We start from the raw sequence: 21,607 nt of genomic DNA on the forward strand, positions 1-21,607 counted from the left end.
TCACTGCCGGGGGCGGCATCCCGCAGGTGTGTCCCTGTGTCACTGCGGGGGGAAGCATCCCGCAGGTGTCCCTGTGTCACTGCCGGGGGATGCGCCCCGCAGGTGTGTCCCTGTGCCGCTCCTGCGGGAGGCGGGATGCCGGCCGCTCTCTCCCTCCCTCTCTCCCTCCCTCTCTCTCTCAGTCTCTCTCTCCGGGGCCGGGCCGAGCGGGGCCCGCCCAGCGGGGCGCGTCACGGCGGCGGCGGCGCGGCGGGGCGGGGGCGGTGCCGGGCCGGGGCGGGCGGTGAGCGACGCGCACCCCGCACACGCCGCGCTGCCACCCGGGGAGGGAAGGAGGGAGCGAGCACCATGTGCCGGCCAGCGCTCGCCCGGCTGCTGCTCCTCCAGCTGCTGCTGCTCGAGCTGCACCTCGCCAAAGGTGGGTCCGGCGCGGCGCGGCCGCTCTCCATCAGCGCTGGGGGTTCCCCGGGCTCAGCGCTGCCGGGGATGGGGAGAGCGGGCAGGCTGGGCTGTGCTGGGTGCCCGCTCGCCCCGGTGCCCAGCGCGGGGTTTGGGACCTGCTGGGGGCCGGGCACATCGCGGGTTGTGACCTGCGGGGGCCGGGCACGCTGTTCATGCAGCCCGAGAGCCGGTGACAGGAGCTGCCACCTCTAATCCCTTTCAGAGGGGATTTGCGCCTCATCGGAGCAGCGCGGCGCCGAGTCTGCAAAGCAGATTTGCTCCGTTCTCCCCCCCGCCCTCAACTTTAGTTGGGTCGGGTCCCTTTTCCCGGGACGCGGCGGTGCCCGTTCCGCCCCCGGGCCCAGGTGTCGCTCAGGGATGCGCGGCAGGTCCAGCATCGCCGCGCTTTATCATTTTTCTTTGTCTCTTGTATTTTGCCTTTAACCATCTTCTATTTCCCTCCGCCTGTAAAACAATGCGGGGAAAGCACGGGAATGGCCCCTTTTATCTTTGCACAAAGCAGCTTCGGGATCTCCGCCGTTCTCCCCCAGGGAGGCGCATCTCCCCCAGGCGCTGTGCCCCGGCCAACCCAGCCCCGGCAAACCCAGCCCCGGCTCCATCCTCGCCCGGCGGCTCCTGGTGCTCTGCCCGGGCTGTCCGCGCCCCCGGGATGTCCCCGCCGCCCGGGGGGCCGTGGGAGCGCGCCCCGCTGACCCAGGCGCGCCCCCGTGTCTCGCAGGCGCCGTCAAAGAGTGCGAGGAGAACCAGTTCCAGTGCCGGAACGAGCGGTGCATCCCCGCCATCTGGAAATGCGACGAGGACGACGACTGCTCGGACAACAGCGACGAGGCGGATTGCCGTGAGTATCCGCGCTGCGGGGCCGGGGACAGAGAGCGGGGATCGCTTCCCAGCTGCGCTGCGCCTCTTCCTTTTTTTTTTTTTTTTTTTTTTTTTTATGAATGAATGAAGTCGCGCCGTCCCGGGCCGGGGCGCCCATTGGCTGCCGGGAGCAGCAGATCCGTGACGCGGCTCCGCGGGGCAGCGGCTCCTGGATGCCGGTTCAGCACGGCTCGGCTCGGCCAGGACACCCGGCTTGTCCCGGCACGGCACGGCTGGCCCGGGACACCTGGCACGGCTCGGCACGGCACAGCACGGCCCGGACACCCGGAGCGCCGCGCTCAGCCCGACTCTCTGCCGGTCCCATCCCTCTGCCGGTCCCATCCCTCTGCCGGTCCCATCGCCGCCAGCAGCATCTCTGCTCAGAGATGCTCACAGCGCAGTTTGTGTCCCCCCAGGGCAGTCGGGAGGGATGTTAAAGCCTGAGAAAGCCCGTCCTTAGGGCCAGTGACAGGTGCTCGTGTGAAGTGCTGCTTGCTCATAATCGTCCCGCAGGATATGGGGTGGGTGTGAGTGTTGTGTTTTAATGTGTGTGCAGTCATGGTGAGAAGGCAGATGAACAGGTAGCGCTGCTGGGCTTGGCGGTGTCACCCCTGTAACACTAATTCCTTCGTAGGAATTACAGGGAAGAGAGAATAAGGTCTGTAGTTCCAATCCCAAGAAAATGGCACTTGTTCCTTCTCCTGTGATGTGGCCCTGGTGTGTATCAGTGGAAACCCATAAACTCTGGGTACTTTGAAGGGTTGTGCACTTACAACTTGGCTGTTACTTTGCTTACACCTTCTACAGCCTGGGAGAATCTGTCTCAGCCATGGAGTGTAAGAAGCGTCTGTAAAAGAAATTACAGAGCCCAAATCTTGAAGAGAAGTGTCTTTAATTTGGAGATTAAAGTTGTGATAATGTAGCGAGAGCCACATCTCTTGAGTTATCTCTGTAGAATAATAGGCCCTGAATGTGCATTCAGTGAATGAACTCTAAAAAGATTATAGACCCAGTGAATATGTCACTGTGAAAAGAAAGGTCACTGGTTATGTGCTTTTCCATATGTGATTTTCCTGTTAACATCTTCACCTGTAAGTCTATTCAGGTGAGAATAGATTCGGACTGAACTCTTAAGTAGATTAGTTTAAGGAGACCAGGGATTCCTAAACTCTTAAATTATAACATGTCCCTGTGAACACCCCATAACATTTCTTTCTGGATGCTGTTTTTGTTCAGAGGACTCAATTGGCTTTAAGTATTTTTTTTTAATGATCTGGGGAGTTAGCAGCATTAATTGAGGTATAGAAATGGCTTTTACAGGAATTATAATGGCACTATTTAGAGGCAGCTTAGATGTGGAATGTTTCAAATTGCAAAAGACTGAGGGAAGCTGGAGGTGAATGGGAATTACCATGGACTTTTGTGCAGGCATAACTGGGAATGTTTTCCCAGAAGTGCCTCTGTTTCCCCAAGAGAGACACTAATCTGTGGAAGCACTGGGAATCTCTGGGCAGGTATATAATGGTGTTTTTAAACTCTATTTAAAACCTCTGTGCACTGTGGTACAAAGGCTTGGTGAGCTGCAGGTGACCCGTGGGCAGTGCTTTTGGAGCTGCTTTGCAGAGGTTGGGATCGTGGCTGGAGGAGCCTTGAACAGATTCTGGACCCTGCATTCAACATGGAAGAGTAGGTTTGTGTCCTGAGCTCTTGCCCTGCATGAGTGAGTGGTTCAGTATCTGAGCTGCTTTTTAATTTTCTCCTTTTCCTTGTGATCAACCCTCTGACCATTGTGTCAGTGCAGAACAGCATGCTGTTGAACATCAGCTCAGTGTGGAATTTGCTGTGTTAGAATGCCTTTTGCAGCTGATTTAGGTTTATTTCAGAGGGGTTTTATAGTTGTTGGGTTTGGGGGTGATAAAAATATGTTCTTCACTTTAATATGAATTTGGCATTCATTATTGATTTGAGATCAGACTACAGAAATTGCTCATGGACTGGTAATTTATTTCATATATAGAGAGACTTTGCAGTTGCTTCTTCAAACAGGCTGAAAGACAAAAATTGCATTTTTCATGCCCATTTTTCTCACTTAAATTGTTCTGAACACTGTTTTATTTTGAAATTACGTGCTGCTGTTCAGCATATGGAATGTTTGGAGTTCTACTCACTGGGTGAAAAAATACATTCCATGTTTTTGCTTCTAGATAACGCCTCTATTATCACTGCTGCAATAAACAGATATTTGTTTCAAAATTATTTTATGAACATATGCAATAGAAGAAACTGTTCTGGAAAACTCAGCATGGCAGAGTGGTGATGGAGAGGGAAATGAATATGCAGGTAGCCTGCTGGCAGTGAGTACTGATAAGGACCCTGATAACCTCTGTAATTACTTGATGATTCTTTTTTCCCAGAGCTGATAATGTATTTGTAATAGCTCATTGCTGCTTGTGTGTATTCTCCCTTTTTGAAGAGACAGGATGGTCTTTATCTGTGTGAAGAATTGGTTTATCAAACCAATTCCTTGTGGTAGACGGTCTAATACAGTGGAAAATTTTGTAACCAAGAGTATCTTAAATAGTTGGAAAGGGTTGATTTTATTTTTTTTTTTGGCAGGACTCTATGGACTTCCTACTAGAAATTGTCTTTGCACAAGACTGAATTTTGTTTGTTTGTTTTTATTTGTGTCCCCTTCTCTGTCCCTGTTTCCCCTTATCCTCCCTACCCCCAAGATTTGCTGGCACAATGTTTTGGATTCTAAGGAGAATGTTTCAGTAATCAAACTGTATTGCATCCTTGGCATTTGCTTTCTACTGAGTAATCCTTTTCTGTGGAAGCTGGTAGTTCAACTTATCTGCCATAGGACTGATGTGTGAGTTAGTACAGCAAACACTGGACCTGGAGTCAGTACTGGTTTTTAAGGTGTGTTAAGTTTATCCAGGACAGGGTTTCTGGGCTAGCAAAAGAACAGTAGCCAAGGAGGCTGCCAGGAAAGGAGATGGTGCTCCCTGTGTGTAGGCACATGACTTGTGAAGTGTTAACAAGAGAGGAGACAGTAATTTGTGTGCATTGTAGAAATATATATAAAAATAAAGCAGTAAACAGACTGCCTAAATAGGAAGATGTCTTTTTGCTGCCATGTTTTCTCAGAAAGTTACACCATTTTGATGAAAGGAAGGTAAAAAGGGAGTAGAGATGTTCCTTAAAATCTATCTATAGAAAGGAAACAAAACTCCAGAGAGAAAAATAGTGGGAGTTATATTGTTTGGATTGCTGGGGAAATCAAGTTGTAAACTGGAATTAGAAATCTTGGGTACCTATTGCAGAGTTTAAACCTTTCCTAAAACTATTTGTTCTGCTTTATGCAAAAGGATTTGCTTGGGCTGAGTTCAGTCTGTGTAGTCCTGGCAAGACAAAATCCCAGTCACAGCTTGCAATGCCACGATCTGCAGTAAATGTGGTCCATACGATGAGGACAGGGCTCTGGGGCAGTTCTGAATGTGATTTCTATAGATGCATTTCAGTCTTTCCCTGTGATACACGTTCCTCTTCGGAAATGTTGGAAAGACTCTTATAACCTATTTCAGACAATGCTTGCAGGTGCAGTCATCGAGACATTCTTTGTAATGGTACAGCAGCAACTTTATGAAACATCAAAGCTACTTTTATAGTGGAAAAATGTCCATTTTTTGAGGCACTGTGTTTTAGCCAAAGCATTCTATGCTGAGGTACTCAAAGTGTGGGATACTGACTTTTTTTTTCTGTATCTCCCTCAGGAAAGGCTGCAAAGCCAGGTCAGACTAGGGATGTGTGTGCTGCGTGTCCAGGGTGCTGCTGCTGGGTGACACATCACCCAGAATGGAAAATCCTAGAGTGCTGTTCCACAGAGGGAGTGGCTCTTGCAGGCTTTTCCCCAGCTTTACAAGTTTATTCCTGCTTGCCATTGTAGCCAGCAGAAAACAAGGAAGACCTTGCAAATGGCAGCCAGACATAATACATTTGACGCAAAACAGGAGCTCTTACATTGACAGTTGTGTTTGATTTTATTTTTATGATGTAAGTATGGTTCACATTATCTTAACCCAGACCTGAGTGTGGGCGAAAGAGACTGGAAGACCTCTGTGTAAATGTTTCACTGTTGAAAAATCACTAAATGTGGCAGAGTATAGTTGCAAAAAGCGATCAGTAGCTTAACCAGTTTCCTAAAATTAAACACAAGCTGCAGGATCATTTCAGCTTTGGAATACCTGCCTGCAGGGGGACACAGCCAAATGCAGAATTACTATTTCTTGTTTAACGCTCCATTTTCCATCTTTGCACTGGTATCCTTTCTGTGGTTGTTGCTTGCTTGTGAGGACTGCTCATAGGGATATTTTATAGACAGGACTGAGGCAGGTTGAGGCTGGCTCAGGTATGAGGTGCAGTCAGAAGGGAGTTACTGTCTCAAAAACTATTCCCATGTGTCCAGAATGCAGAGTAAACATGTGGCATCAGCAAACCTCCCCTACCTCGGCCCTTGCCTGCCTTGTGGCCACAGTAGGTGGCTGTGCAGCTGAAACACATTTCCTTTGCAGCTGGGAGGAAGGAGGACTCCTGTTCTTCCCACTGGCTTTGTACAGAGAGTCTGCAGAGTTTGATTCCTTCTCCTGTGTGGAAGCCCAGGAGGCAGCCTCATGGTCTCTATGCTTTTCAGTTTGGGTTTCACTAGAGCTGGATTTTGGGAGTGAAAACATATCCAAAAGGCTATTTGAAAACTAAATTCTGGATCCTGTGCAGAGTTAAGCCAGGTCTGGGTGGCTTTGAAGCACAGGAGTGTTATGGTGTGCCAGGCTTGCATGTCTGGGAGTGTGACCAAGTGACACAGAAGGCACTCACAATGCCACATGTATTCTGTAACTTTTGTCCTCTGCTATGCATTGCTCCAGTTTTTCTTTCTGTTTCGTATTGAGTCAGTCTCCTGTGTGCTGAGTGATTGCTGCCTGCCACTCTGAGGATGCCTGTGCATGTCACCACGTGGGGTTTTAGGATTCCTTGACATATGCATGGTTATATGCTCTTGATTCTGTCAGGGTTAGTTTAACTGTGTTGTGTGGCCAGCTTGCATGCTTATCCCAAAACTCAAAGTGCTAGGAAGACTCGTTTGAGAGGCAGGACTTGTTTGCTTTTCTGTGTGGCTGATGCCTGCCTGTCCTGGTCTGTACTGAGTGCATGTCCAGCTTAGCCTCAAAACCAGTTTACTGATTTCTTGTGTTCATCACTGAATGTTTTTATTAATTTATCTTAATTTTTCATTATATTCTTGTTGTCTGCTCTGAAGAAACTAACTTGCATGTTTTTGGTGTCTGGATTATCTTCCCTGTTAGTGCAACCTGCTGTAACATTTATGTAGAAAATCGAGTTTTAAGCACATGCCCTTCTCCATTTCCTTATTTCCTGGCACATTTTTTTTGAAGAGTTTTATTTATGCAGTTTTATTTATTAAGCAGCCTAGAAGCAGACTGCTTTCCAGAAGGTGGTGATTTCTTATCACTCCTGCTAATGATCTAGGAAAGAAAGAGAGAACTGAGATGGGACCACTGAAAGGGCAGAAGAGAGAACTGGGGTATGTGGGAGAGGCACTGGGGACATTATAGTTACAGAGGGAAATGGACTTGGTTTTGTGCAGTGCTGCTGTGCTATAGCAAGAAGGCACAAGAGTTGCTCTAGATACAGTTACAGGAATGAGCTGTGAGCTGAAAAGCTTTCCTGAGGTCAAGGAGAATGGAAAGTGTGAATATAATTATTAAGTTCAAGAAGGAATTTATGAAAGTTAAAACCAACGTGACTTGGTTTGTTTATCAAAGAGCTCAGAGCTGTTATTTCAGAGGATACAAGCATACTCTACATTTTGAACCAAGGTTGGTAAACTTCATCCAGAGCATTTTAATGTATAAAGATAAAGAAGCTGTGGCTGCCCCATCCCTGGCAGTGTTCGAGGCCAGGTTGGATGGGGCTCTGAGCACCCTGGTCTAATGAAATGTGTCCCTTCCCATGACAGGGGGTTTGACACTAAGGGTCATTAAGGCCCCCTCCAACCCAAACCATTCTGTGATTCTATGAAAAGTCGATGCAGACCAGTTCTCTTGTGTCTGCAGTGTTCTCAACCCAGGCTTAGCACAGGTTAGAGATGTGATTTCTGATTGATTGATGTTAAGAGTGGAAGATGCTTAGGAGAATTTAATATTAATCAGAAAACGTTTAGAAGTTTATTCAAATTGCAGTTATGAAACCAGAGAAACCAAGTGTAATGTGTTGGTGAACACATTTATCTGATACACCTGCACTAAGAGATTACCAGTGCTAGAAATAGTAAGTTTTCTTGACTCCATTGTCCATCTAAAGGACCATTAAATACTCTGTTACACTTGAAAATGCCTTAACCATTATTGATTCCCTCATTTATTTCTGATACAGCAGACACCCACCTTTTGTTTCTGCTGGCCTTTTCCATGCCATCAGCTTTTTGAATTCACTGACAAATCTACCGTGTCTTTGATGTGCCTCAGAGACTGATCTTGTGTTTGGGATGCATTTGTGGTAGAAATGATTTGGCATGAAGTTCTCCTGGTCCTTTTACTGGTGACCTTTTCCTCTCTACAGCTTTCTCATTTTCCTGCAGCTTTTCCCTGGTAATTTCAAAGATGTTCCCAAAGCATGCTGTTGCTTAATTCTGCTTTTCTGTGACACTACACTTTTCTGTGTCTGCCTTATAAGATGCCAGTTGTTCTTTCTTTTTTTCCTTTGCCCAGGAAAACAAATCAGTAAGTTGAGTTTGGGTGATGGAGATGAAGATTTGGGTTGCTGCTTGTTGTCCTGTGCATGTCCTTGGCAGAAAAGGAGTTCTGCCTGCTGTGGTGTGCTCTGCTCCCAGTGCAGACAGCTGCTTCCAGCCAAAGGGAAATCCTCACTATTTTGTAGTGCATGTGCAGGAAGTGTTGGAAAAGCTGAGTGTAGTTTTTCTAACTCTCTATTTTCCATTAAAATTATTAATATTTAGATACCCACAAGGGAACGGAAAAGGGTAAAAGGCCCTGTGATAAAATTAATGCAGATTTTCTGCTCTGTGAAAAATTCCTGTCTGAAATGCACGTGATAAAAACCTGATTAGACTTTAGAAGTTACAATAACACTGTAAGCCAGTTGAAAAAATAAAACTAAACCCTTGCACACTGATATATTTTCAAAAGCCAGATTTTAACCTTCAGGAAGCCAGAAGATTTTTAAAGCAGGGTTGTGAGCTCTGTCACCAATGGTCTCTCAGGGTGAGATATCCTGTTTCTTGCCATAGTAATGATGCTCTGGTAGACTGTGCTTCTGTTCCTGGCAAGGCCCATGACTTTTCTTCCCAGAACTGTGGCAGATCTGGCAGCCCTGTGCCTTTCTCCTCAGGAAGAGGTGAATAAATGGTGTTAGAGCTCCTGTGCTCCAGGATGACTCAGCTGTACATGAGTCAGCAGCTGAGCCAAGAAGAGAAATGAGGCCTCCTACCTGCCAGGTCAGTGCTCAACACACACAACTGCTCCTTGCAGAGGTACCTGTTGGACAAGGGAAGGCTTTCAGTTTTCCCTCCAGGTCTCCTGGTTATTTTCAGCCTAAGCTAAGGCCTGGCTGTCAATCTAACCTCACACTTAATGTCAAGAGCAAGTGTTAGAAACTAGGAGAGAGCAGGATTTATATCTGGCTTGGAGCAAGGCTTATGAGCCTTTCGGCTGCAGTCATGTAAAGTGAGTTTTATTGCCAATTTTTTTCCTTAGGTGTTCTCTTTCTGATACTTTAATATTATTAAATGCATTATTAGTATTTATTAAATGCTTGAGAGCATGTGTGGCACTGTACCAGGATGGGAGCAGTGAGGGCTCAGTTCCCATGGCAGCAGGAGCACAGTCCTGTACTTTCAGAACCAGAAGGGCTCTTTTTGGCAACTGCTCTCTGTGCTGTTGTGATTACTTTTTATTTTTAAATATAGATATAGTATTTAAAACCTAATTCTTTAGTTCTGCAGAATCTTGTCCACCCTGAGTGAGAATTTTGCCTGCTGTAAGTTTCTTTATCTTTTTCTTGAGTTCTGGCTTTGTTTCTGTAGCTTCTGTGGGCGTGATTTCTTTTACTTGCAAAACAGTGAAAGGGGTAAAAGTGTGTGTTTAAAATTCATTGTAATAGGTAGGAATTTCCTCTTGATTTTGGTTAAAAATGAAATGTTACATTGTTGTAGACTTGTTTTCCTTTACAGGTAGGTATAGCATAGATTTATCAATGAAAATAATTGTTGAAGAAACTCGTTTGCACAACTGACAGTAAACTCTTAACTGCACTATGTCCCTCATTTAGATAACTGCTCCAGTTCCAGGTTTTAACTTTGTATTTATTTTAACTGGCCTTGTTTCACAGTTTTTTCATGCTGCCTTCCTTGAGGTGTAATGTGTAGTGTGATGTACACTGAGGTGATACTTTGCTTCATTTCAAGGGATGAATTAAAACTTTTGTCTAATCTCAGTCTTTGTCCTGCTGTGCATTAGCCAGTTGAGGTTTTCTGTCTATCTTTGCTTTCCATGTATAAAGCTAATGTGATTAATTTCTTTGATGGCTTTTCAGGCTTCTTTTGTTTTTGTTGATCTAGGTGAGTAAGATTGTGGGCATCTTTCCAAATGTGTTGCATGAGTCTCCTACGATAGATACCAGCTGCTTGGCTTGCTGTTGAGTAGTGATTGTATATCAATAAACCTTGCTGGATTTACTGGATATGTTCCATGCAGATATGATGCTACTTCGTTTAATCCAGCGAGTAGTTAAGACCATAAAAATCAGCTACAGCAGGAGTAGTGAATATTCTTGCACTGAGAATAAAAATTTCGGATGTAAACGTACAACTGTTCCTGTAGACTTTTCATCCTGAATCACTCTTGCATCTATAAAGCTACTTATAAACAGAGAAATGGCCCAGTTTCTTTGATAGCAAATGTCAGTGCTGACTGATATAGGCCAAGAAATACACCTCCTGCCTCTGTAACTCAGTGCTTCTATTCTTGTTTGTGTGGTTGTGTTACGCTCCTTACACATTTGTCATCCCGTGGCTGCTTTAGCAGTTCAGCTTTCTATGAATCTTCCCAATACAAGTGGGCTAAATATTATCTCAGGGACATGAAAATCCATGCTTGGGCAAGTTACCCTCTGCCCAAGGCTGTGAAGTGTTTCAGCAACTCATTGTGGATGTTAGTGACTCATGAGGAAAGACCCCAGTTTGTTTTTTTCAGGTCCATTATCGTCGTTTTACGCAAATCGTTTTGCGCAGATCGTGTTCCTTGGATTAAAGGACTGCTCAAGGACTTAGCTTTTGTCAAATACAGTTCCTCAAATATTCAGAAAAACCCCAGTGTTGAGACAATTCACTATTTCAAAATTTTAGTGTTGGGTCAAATGCAAGAAATGATTCAAATGTTTGACTTCCTGTGTTTAGTATCAGAGACACAGAAAATACAGGTGTTTGAGGAGGAGCATAATATTTTTGTGTTCCAAAATGAACTTTGTTTTTGTACATTCCAACATATCCTGAAACACAGCCTATGTACAGACAGGCGTCACTGCAGCCACTTCTTCAGGTGGCCAAAAGTGCCTGTTGTGAGACTGTGCACAACAGAGTTTTTGTTTGCTCTTTCCATTCTGTGTGTGTCTCTCCAAGGCTCCTTCACCTCTTGCCCTCACCTCACTGATACATGAGCATGAACTACTGAACTAACTTATCACCTGTGCACCTGTCCCTCCATAAATTATTAGTAACGTATCATTTTCTGGAAGGAACCAAGATAACCAAGATAACTCCAGAGAGGGAGTTTAATTTGCTTTTGTTTATTTTGCTGCTGGGACTCTTTTCCTTCTTCCTTTCCCGTATGAAACAACAGAGATACGGTTTAGATTGCACAACTCTGAAGTTTGCACAAGGTGGGCTCGGTACATGATTTAGGAGAGACATGGGCACTGCTCTTTGGCAGGTGATAAATAAGGAGTTTCAAAGGAAACCTCTGGATCAGTCTCTGCCAGGATCACATTGGTGTGTTGAGATTGCTTTACTTGAAGTTCTTTGCTGGATGATTCCTGTTCCCGCTTTTCACAAGAGCTCTTTTAACGCAGAAATCTGTCCTATTTTTTATAAAATAATGTGTTATATGTATTTGCCAAAGGTGCTAGTGCATGTTGATCCCTGAAGTTAAATTGGGATTAAGGAGTTGAATTGACAGGTGAAGAAAAGAATCATATCTGTCCAGTTCTTGGCTGCAGGGTCTGTGATTGTGGCATGGCACTTCAAAGAGAGTGAGTGTAGAGTAGGGGAGAAATCCTGGGGCACTCTTTTCTAGAAGGAAATGATACATTAATTTTTCTCTGTGGTTGTGGACAAGTATATGCCTGAGCAATATGGAACCTTTCCCAGGCTTGCACACAGCATCTCATTGCCTTGCTCTTCCTTCCAGTCTTTCCCCGTGAGTTTGGCCATTAATTCTCATAGCTCTGTGTCACAGAGTGCCCATCCCCAGCAGCAATGCACAAAGCCTTTGTTAACAACTTCCCTTGCTCAGGCATTGCAGGGGACTCTACAAAGCTTGGCTGAGAGCAGCAGGCATTTCTTCATGTTTGATTATGCATGCAATCATGTGAATATTGCAAGGCTTTATTTGTGCTAATGCTCGTAGAAAGGATTAATAATTCCAATGCACAAATGCTGTACTTCAGCTGCCCAGAAACTGCTAAGTTCACTTTGCCCAGATCTAATTACTTAATGTACAGTAATTTTATATTTTGAGACTGAGATGCAGGTTGAGGCTGCCAGGGTGGCAAGTGTTGGAGATGCTAGAGCTGATGTGCAGCTCCACACCTGGCTACTGTTGATTCCAGTTCAGGGCCATCGTGCCCCAGATTGTCGGGCACTGTGAAGTGCAGTGGCAGGCACTACCCCGGGAGATGTGTGTTCACAGAACAAAAAACATCAATGTCACTGAACAGTTTGATCCAGCTTTCAAGGTCAGGACTGAGATATTCAGCACCATAGGAAATGCTGCATTCCTGCAGCAAGACTCAGGGTTGTGCTGGGGATTACGGAGTCCTTGGTTTATGGGGCTTTTGCCTTGGCAGCTTCATCCTTGCCTGCTCAGCGCACTGGAGGAGTGTTTCAAGGAAACCTGAAACCAAAATATCCTTTTAGAAGACTGTTTTCTTTCCTTTTCCAGGCAGGCTGGATAGCTGTCAGTGAGTTGTCCATAATAATAAAGGTTGAACAGTGATCTTTGTTGCTTACTGGTTCCTTCTCTGAGCTGCGTTGTGCAGTCTTCATCATCATATCACAGGGTTAATTTTAGAATGCAAAAAAGATGCTTCTCTGACAGTGAAAGCCACCGAGGGGGAGGAAGGCAGCCAAGTACAGGACCTAATTTTCCCCATTGCTACAAAAGTGTTTCTTCTTCTTGTGGGGGAGTGTGAGTTTGAATGTGGCATTAGAAACATATTCAGCGAGGGGTTTAGGGCAGAATCTTGCTGTGTTGTTTTTGAGAAGGGTTCTCTCCCTGCTACTTGTTTCTGCTGAAGTCGTGTGGGATTAGGTTTCCTGAGAGGAAAAAACAAACCTGGTGAGATCTAGAACAACAAACTGGAATTCCCTTAATTTAATTTATGGCTGTTTTTTGTGTCTGTGGTACACCTGAGAGCTGTATCACCTTTTCTGGAGATTGTCGGGGGTGAATTTCCTGTAGATGAAGCTCTTTGGTGCATCAACTTGACCTTTTACATAGGAAAAGGGCATGTGTAAATGTCACTTTTCTACAGTAATCAGTTGGGATTATCTGCCATTGGGTTGGGTTTTTTCCTCTGCTTTTATAATAGCAGAGATTTTTACAGCAGTTGACATGTAAGAATGATGGAGGTTTCACTCTCTTATGCTGGATAAATTCTCGTCAGTAGATGGGAAGGAGATGATTCATACCTATTAGGAGTCTGTGTGTGAGACAGTTATATTTCTTATTGGATGTGAAGTGGAAGATGGAGGATCTCATTTCACTCTGAACTGTTAGAATTCAAAATGTTAAATGATGAGTGTCTCGGGATTTGGGGGAGATATTTGCTGTGTGTTCCGCTCTAATTAATTGCGATGTTAGGTGGGGGTTCCTTATTGCTTTAATCTGCGGACAGCACCGTTCTCTGATGTTCAAAGTTAAAGAGAGAAAACATCTTGTCTGTGTGAGGGCTCAGCCTGATCTCGCTGCTGCAGAAGCCTCTGAGGAAATGCTGATTGGTTATTTTAGATTGCTGACTAAAACTTGGCCCTGTAGCTTCAGAGCACAGACCTGACCCTCTCCCTGCTGGCGTAGCTGTGTTGAGATTGACATCTCTGAGCTGGAAAAGCTGCTGCTGGGGGCGCAGAAAGGCTGAAAGGAGATGGATTTGTGTGGTCCATGAGGTCCTGCTGAGAGAAGAGCCCTGGCTGGCTTTGCTGAGCTGTGCCCAAGTAGCTGTGCTGGCCAGGGCATCTCCACAGGACCACCCTCACCAGCCAGGCAGAGCTTCACCTCAGGTACGTTTTATCTCCTGAGCTGAGCCTCTGAAATCATGGTGAGGGGAACAGTGTTGGCAGGGGAATATGCTGGATAAAACACAAGGTTTAAGTGATATTTCAAGGTATCTGTGTTCCTTCACAGGTACAAAGGGTCACAGCTGACAGTAAGAAACCTTTCCAAACTCAAAAATCAATGGCTTCAGGCCTGTGCTATTCACAAAATGTTTTCTGCAGCAGTTTTCACCAGGGCATTACCAGGTCTTTCTTTTAGCTTCCAGAAGTGTACAGAGCATCATTGTGAAGCTGCAATACAAGTTCTGGCCTTGGACCACTGTTTTGTTCCAAGTGAGGATTAACTGCTCTCTAATTCTGTTTTAGGGGTGAAAGTACAGTTTCATTCCATTCCTGATCTCATGCATCCCCCAGCTACAATGTTGTGTGTGGATTTGCCATTGGCAAGCCATGAAAATAGAAATCATCCATGTTTTATTGACCATTCAGTCTGTCTGCAGTGCTTTGGCTTGTGTTTCCCAGTGTCCTGCTGAAGGAAAGATCAATTGCAGGCATATTTTAGTCTCTGATAGAGCCCTAGTTTTATAATGATCTTGCTTTCAACTTGGATACTGTAAAATTGCTCTCTTAGGCTGCTTAGTCTGCATTTACAGCTCTGCTCTTTGGTGGAAGGGGCCAAGCTCACTCCAGTGGATGGTGTGTTATTCTACAGCTAAAGTAAGTCCTTCCTGTGCTAAACTTCAGGTGTCTCTTGTTTCTGGAGTAGAAAGACCCAGAGCTCTCAGGGTGGTGCAGGTGCAGTGTGTAGGTCAGAATTTTGACACAGGAAGTCCAGAAGTGCAGGAGATCACAAGGTTAACATGATATTTAAATTTTATGGAGAATCTGCTTATGGCAGGAAAATCCTCACTGTGGCTTTGACTTTGCCAGTGCCCCTGGTGTTCACCCTGCCCTGAACAGGACAGCAACTAAAGTTTCTCCAGGCTTGGCTCATAGTTTGCAGTTGTCTGTCACAGCAGGAATAGATCCAAGGAAGATCAGCAGTGTTCCTCAGTCCCACAAAATGAAACCACTGCCTGGGTTGAGTATTTCCAATTAAATCTCCTTGCTCTGCCTGACAATATTGTATCCATGCCTGAATATGGCTTGGAAAGTCTCAATATTATTGCTTTAATCCACTTGCTTATGAAGAAACTCGAAGTTCACGTTCTGATTTAGATATTGTGCAATATATTCAACTGACAAAAAAAAGCAAAGCAAGAAAACTCTAACCCTGGGCCATTTGGAGAAGTGGTTTTTCCTGCTAAGCTGCAGGCTATTAGATTGCACAGCAGAACTCTTGGTGAGTTCAAAGTGAGTTTATTGTTGCTGTGTGGGTATTTAGTGAGTCAGTGTAAACCTCTTTAATTCTGTTACGTCAGTAATGCAACTTCCATCCTGCCTTTTCAGTAGCCTTTCTCAGGTAACATTAACAGGATTTTCCTGTAATATATAGGTACTAAAACACTTCCAGTATATTAGACTTTTTTGTTTGACTGCAAAAAATGGGCAGGAAGAATTGCCAAATGTGAGTAGGCACATCTCCATCTCTATCACTGCTGTGCACTTGTTTGTAAGTGTATGAACTTGATGGATATTTGCTTTGATGAGCTTTTGCCAGGTTGGCCTTTTGTTCCAACAGCATTATGTCTGACTAAGTGAGTCAAACTGCCTTGGAGTTTTCCAGCATGCTGTCTCTGCTTTAGATGAAGAGCAGGTAATTGTGACTGAGTCCTGCCAAATCTATTCTGTTACAAAGAATTTCCAGACAGGTGCTTATAGAGTAAATCTGTGCTGCTCTTGCAAGGACCTTTGCTCATGAAGGCCATTCCAGGGACAGTTTTCAGGGGGAATAGGCAGAAGAGGGCCAGGCCTGCTGAAGGGTGATTTGGGTGCTTTGGACAGTTCTGTCCTCAGCTCTCCACTGGAAAAGTTTCTCCTTGTGCAGAGAGCTTGTAGTGTCAGCCTGAGTGATGGAGCTCCACACCTTTGCATTGACTTGGTGTTTTCCATGGAATTGGCTGCATGCAGAAAACTGCTGTCAGTGCAGAGAAATGAGAGGGCGTAACTGCATGCCAGGAAGGTGCTTCTCTGCTGCAATAATTAGAAATAGGAAAGTAAAAATGCCTACCCTACCTGTCTGATGGTTAGTGGGGCGGATAGGCCCCAAAAGTAATACTAAGTTATTCTGTAAATGCCCTATTTTTAAAAATGAAAACAAGAAGTCTCATTATAGCCATCGAGGGTATGCACTGAGAGCAGGGTACCCAGCTGTATTAAAATGTGTCTGATCAGGCAGGGGCAGGGACTCTATATAAAATCCCTTTCTAAGCTGTCATTGACAGCCTCCTTCAGCTCTCATTTTCCCCATTTGCCCACTTGTGAGATGGAGAAGTGGCTTGTCTTTGTTTCTGTAGAATAGTACAGTGAATGAATGGTCAAAAGAGTGGAACAGGAGCTTGGTATTGCTGTTTAGTTAAATGTGTGTGCTTGCAAACAAAATCAGCAAGCTGGCATTTGGTCAAGAGAAGCAGCTTTCAAGTTTAGAGGGACGGACTTCTGAATCCAGTAAGAATATTGAATGCAACCCAGATGGCATCCTGGAGGGAAGTTCTGTGGCATCAATTAGCTTGTAGGTGACCATGCTTCCAGCCAACTGTGAGTTACTTGGCAGCTTGCCACTTGACTGCTAGTGAAAATTCAAGAGCAATGAGATGAATTAAAGTTCCTCAGAGACAAAGAGAAAGATGTCTTCACTTGAGGAAAAAGATTTGTGGATACTGTTTCTTAAATGATTTAAGCTGCCTGCTTTTGTACAGCCACATATCTCAGCCTTGCTTATATACGTTTCTTTGGTGACTTTGTATGTGTAAACCCATTTAAAACTTCTCTCAAATTTCACACGAAATTTGTTCTGAAGAAGGAATCTGCAAATAAAAGGGCTACCAGTAGCTGCACCAGTGCCCACCACTGCCCTTGTAGCTACTAGAAGGTGAACTTAATTTAACGTTTCCCTCTGGAAATTATGTTCTTATCTAGATTTTAGGACTTCTATATTTCTGCTAAGACTAAATGAAGTTGTTGCACTCTGGACTCAAAAAGAGCTGCCAAATCCTGAAGAACTGGCTGCATTGTAATAGATTGTATTAGCACAGTTTCAGATCATCCCACTGAGGGCTGAGTCTAAGGAGCAGCATGAATAAACACCCATATGGGACAGATGTGATTTATCTGATATTAGACTGGTTTTTGTTGACTTTGAGTTTGTTCATCAGTAACAGAAATACGTCTGCATGGCTTTTCCTTTTTAAAAAAAAAAAGTTAATTTTAAAGGGACTTGAAATTATCTGTCTCAAGTGCCAACATTTCAGATGTCTTTTGCATCTGTGCAGTGAGGGATAATTAGGTTTGTAGAGCAGATGTTGTGGAAGCCTGCAGTGCAGCATGCCTGCCTGTTTCTGGTCACAAAGATTTACTCCAGGGTGCACTTGCTTTCTTTTTATGGCAAATTAGGAGAATGGTAAATTCCCAGTCTTCTGTGTGCAGTAAGAGCTTCAAGATCTCATATGAGATTTAAGCAGTAAATGCTCACTAAGAGCTTTAGAAATTAGTGGGTTTTCTCTCAAGAATTTATTTCAGCTGCTTACTAGTGAGTTTTTACTCTGCAATGAAATGTGTTGTAGCTTTTTCAAAAAGAGCAGAAGTGCTTGCAGAGAAGTACTGATGGTGAGATTTTTCACTCTGTTCTTCTGAGGCATAACAATTTGAACAATTTGGGGAAAAAAAAAGTTCCCATGGAAAACAGAATGATACCATTATCCCAGAATTGCATTCTGTTGTGTACAACCTTGTGTTGTGCTGCTTGCTGAAGGGATAAAAAAGATTTTGTAAACAGCCAGATAGGAACAAGGCTATGAACTGTGAGTATGGATGGATGCTAAGAGTGACCTAGGACTGGCTTTATACAGTACAAACTGTTCTTTATGATGCTTTCTGGTCTGGAGATGTGATTTTGCTCAGTTTTATCATATCACACAAGATGTGGCTTCTCCTTGTGTAGGTGTTAATGAAGAAACCAATGTTTTGATTTTGAAAGTGTAACATGTAAAAAGCTATTAACTGGACGTCACCTTTTTATCAAAAAGTTACTTCTGAGTTTTTAATGAACTGACAGTATTATATGCAGAGGTGCTTTCCCTCATCACGTCATCAGATGTGCCTCTTGGTCACAGACAAGGGCTCAGGGAGCTGATCTTCTGCCTTTCAAAGGCCACCCCTTTGCTTTCATTCCAGGGGGGCTCAAAGCTCTTTCAGAAATGCCTTTGCTAGGTCATTCCTCCTGGCTTTACTCCTATACAGCACATGGGTTTGTTTTTACAACTTCAAACAGATGTGGTCTGAGAAACAACAACAGCTTCAAGGAAGGACCTGGAGACACAGCACTAAAAAATAAAAAAAAGCTTCCCAGGAGTGCATGTATGTGGAAAAATACTACATGCTCAAAGCAATACAGTGGGAGTTGTATTGGGGTGTGCCTTCAACTGAGCATCAGAAATGAGTACAAGTTTCGTATTTCTGTCTTACTCATGTGCAGTTGAGTCAGTTACGTTCCAATTCAGAGCAAACTCATCTCAGTTTGAAGTTACTGGAAGTGTCAGGGATTTCCTCGATCTGGTTCTTACTTTTAGTGACTACTGAAGGAAGAAGCATGGGCAAGCACTCCCAGGCATTTTACAAGGAAAGCCAAAGCATAAAGTTATTTTTAGATCTGATTTTTAAAAATGCCTGCTGAAAAAGCTTTTTCTCTCTGCTTTCTATAAGAATGAACCTGGCAATCAGATCCTTATATAAATAAAACCTGAAGCTCACTCAATCAATATTTTGTTCCTCTCTTGGCTCATATAGAATAAAATCACAGAGCTAGTTAGTTTTCACAATTAATGCTGATCTTGCAACAACAGTCAGGATTTTAAGAGTCACTTGAGTCTCTACAAAGTCCTGGTCAAAGATTTTTTTTTCTTTCTCCAGAGGTTGCAGTGTCATGGCACTCTTCTGCTCTGAGGATTTTATTTTTCATATCACTTTTGGCAGAATCACGTTTGAGAGCTGCACATTTCTCCTCTTTAAATATTGCAGTAATTTGGAAGTCATCCTGACAACTGAGTCATCTGAGTGACTTTCCTCTCATCTTCCATCAGGGTGAATCCCCCTTGTGCTTGCTGCACAGGAACATTCAATTCCTTTCCCTCATTTACTTCCAGTGGTTTCTGCAGTTCTCTCTCAAGGGCTGTGAGAGAGGAGAAGCAAATAAATATGGCAGAGGGTCACTATGAATATACAATTTCTGTTGCTGGCAAAGCTCAAAGTCTGTTTCAGTTCTCACTTGATCTTTCCAAAGAATCTCTTGAAAAGGTTCTATCATCTTGTCAGAGCTGTGCTCCACGGATACTGGATGAACTATGAAAACCCAAAGCACTCCAGACCTTCCCAAATGCAACAGCAGCTCTGCAAGGAAGAGTGGGAGCAGTGCCCTGTTCCTCCTGTGGGCAACAGCAGGGAGATCTTGCAAGGGCCACTGTAATATTCTAGTACCTGCTGGGACAGTTTATTTTGTTTTTCATCTCTGAGGCAGAAAAGTCTCACAGAGCTGTAAAGGACTTAAAATTTGGAAACTCAGCTGCTGAACATCAGCACCAATAGTTGAACTTTGAATCTGATGCAGCCAAAGGTGTCTGAAGCTAACATACTTTTTATATTGGGATGTTTTCACACAGATCATTAATCTTTAGGGTAGAGTAAATCTTGATTTAACCTCTGGGCCCTTTAGAGTGTCTGTTGTGCTGTGTTACTGGCCAGTATAAAAAGTCCAGTTTAATCCTCAGTAAGAATTCGAACTTCTGTGACTTTCACATTTCAAAGTCAGTTCTGCTCTCCTCTGGAATCATCTGGTGTGGGTTTATGCAGGAGCTGAGAGGACATTAGTTTTTCCATTAACATGTGACAATTGCTCATGCTCCTCTCTCCCCCCACCAAGGTTTTTGGCATGGCACTGCATTCCTATCAAGTCATTGCTCTTGGGCTCATGACTCTCCTAATCTCATGGGACGTTTTAAATTTGGTTTTTCATCATGGTGGGTACTACTTGGTGGTTTTGTTGAATATCTGATCCGAGTTTCTTTAAAATGCTTTCCGTATTTTGTAGGAATGACATAAGGAGAACTCTTCCCTTGCCCTCTGCTCTAGTGGTGACTCAGCAGCTGCCTGGAATTGAGGTCAAGTGGCCCAGGGTGACTGGTGCTGGTAGTCCCAGGTACAGAGACCAGAAAAGATAATGTGTGGCCTGGAGAAGGACATCTGCTCCCTGTTCCTGCTCAATTCCTGTATTTCAGGTCATCTGGCCATCTTTGCCTTTATGCCTGCAAACAGAGTGGTGACAGAATCTCTCCTGCAGACCTGTTTTGGCAGCACCAAAACCAGAGGGGAAATGTGGTTTGTTTTCTTTGCCTTTGAAATCCTCCTGCAGAAGGGGGGAGCAGGACATGGAGCAGAGTTTACGAAAGAAAAAGCCGTTGGGTGAGTTCAGCCTCTGACCACTTCCCTCCCAAGTAGGAGTGGCACTTTTTGGTGACTCCTTACATTAACTAGAGATAAAGCAGTATTTTAAGTGCAAAGTATTTCATAGGCAGTTATCAAACCAGAGCTATCCAGCTATACCTTTTAGGTGTTTGATAAAGTCTTCTTAGGATCTCCATCTTTCCAGTCCAAGTCGTCACAGCAAGGTTTCAGGACTTCTTTCTCTTGCATTTGACTTTAGTATTACACAAACCCTTGGTCTAGTGCCTCAGCTGATTACTTCCCATTTAGTACTCTTCTGAGATGAGAACCTGAAAAGCACAACCAATCCATGACACTAATGCCACTAATTGCAGCTAATGAGTGTTTTTAAAAGCATTCTCACAAGCAAGTCCAGACCAAGCCTAACAGTGATTGTGGTTTGTGCTTGAAGCCATAGATACTCTGACTGGGCTGTCAGTGCATCTCTGACCACCACCAAACAGGATCTGTGCACAGAATTTGCTTTCCTTCAGTGAGGATGCTAATTCAGAGCTCTCTCACACAAGCTGTCATCTGAATCTATTAATAAAGTCCTTATAAAGATGATAATCTCGGAGACCTACGCTTCGTTTTCCAACTTGATTGAAATTAATCAGCTGGTTTGATTAGTAGAGATTAACCAGAGGTCTAACAGAAAAGCAATGTGATCATGTAATCATCATGACTTGAAGTTATGAGTCTGCAGACGTGACTTAGCTGGAGTTCCTCCTCTGTCCCTGCCAGGAGCAGGGGTAAGTTACAAATACATGACAGTGCTGAGTTCTGCTGTGAACAGAGGTACCACTGGTGGATCCTGGCTCCATGTGGATGCCATACAGGAAAGATACTTCCAAAACACAAGGCCTGTCAATGCTCACAGCTCCAGAATAATGAAAAGTTGAACCTTTAATGGTGCAGTTTGCTGTACTCTTTCAGTTTAAAATCATTACTTCTTGTCCTATCAATCACTACAGGCCCTGATAAAAAGTCTCTACGTCTTTCTTGTAAGCTTCCTTATATATTGAAAGGCTCCTGCAAGAGCCTTCTCTTCTCCAGGAATCTGAATGA

The 21,607-nt window shown here is 44.2% G+C and overlaps 1 protein-coding gene across 1 annotated transcript in view; it reads left to right on the plus strand.

The window, feature by feature from the left end:
- Window positions 1-348: 348 nt before the first annotated feature.
- The window catches only part of LRP8 (LDL receptor related protein 8), a gene marked incomplete at its 5' end in the record, with an annotated part of 170,039 nt that continues 148,780 nt past the window's right edge, over window positions 349-21,607 (plus strand). Inside the window, 2 exons of the mRNA XM_083868076.1 lie at window positions 349-418; window positions 1,181-1,300. Of these exons, the coding sequence (XP_083724202.1) occupies window positions 349-418; window positions 1,181-1,300 (190 nt within the window). The remainder of the gene's footprint in view (window positions 419-1,180; window positions 1,301-21,607) is intronic.

Source organism: Zosterops lateralis (assembly GCF_965231275.1).
Source record: "Zosterops lateralis genome assembly, chromosome: 9".
NCBI lineage: Eukaryota > Metazoa > Chordata > Aves > Passeriformes > Zosteropidae > Zosterops > Zosterops lateralis.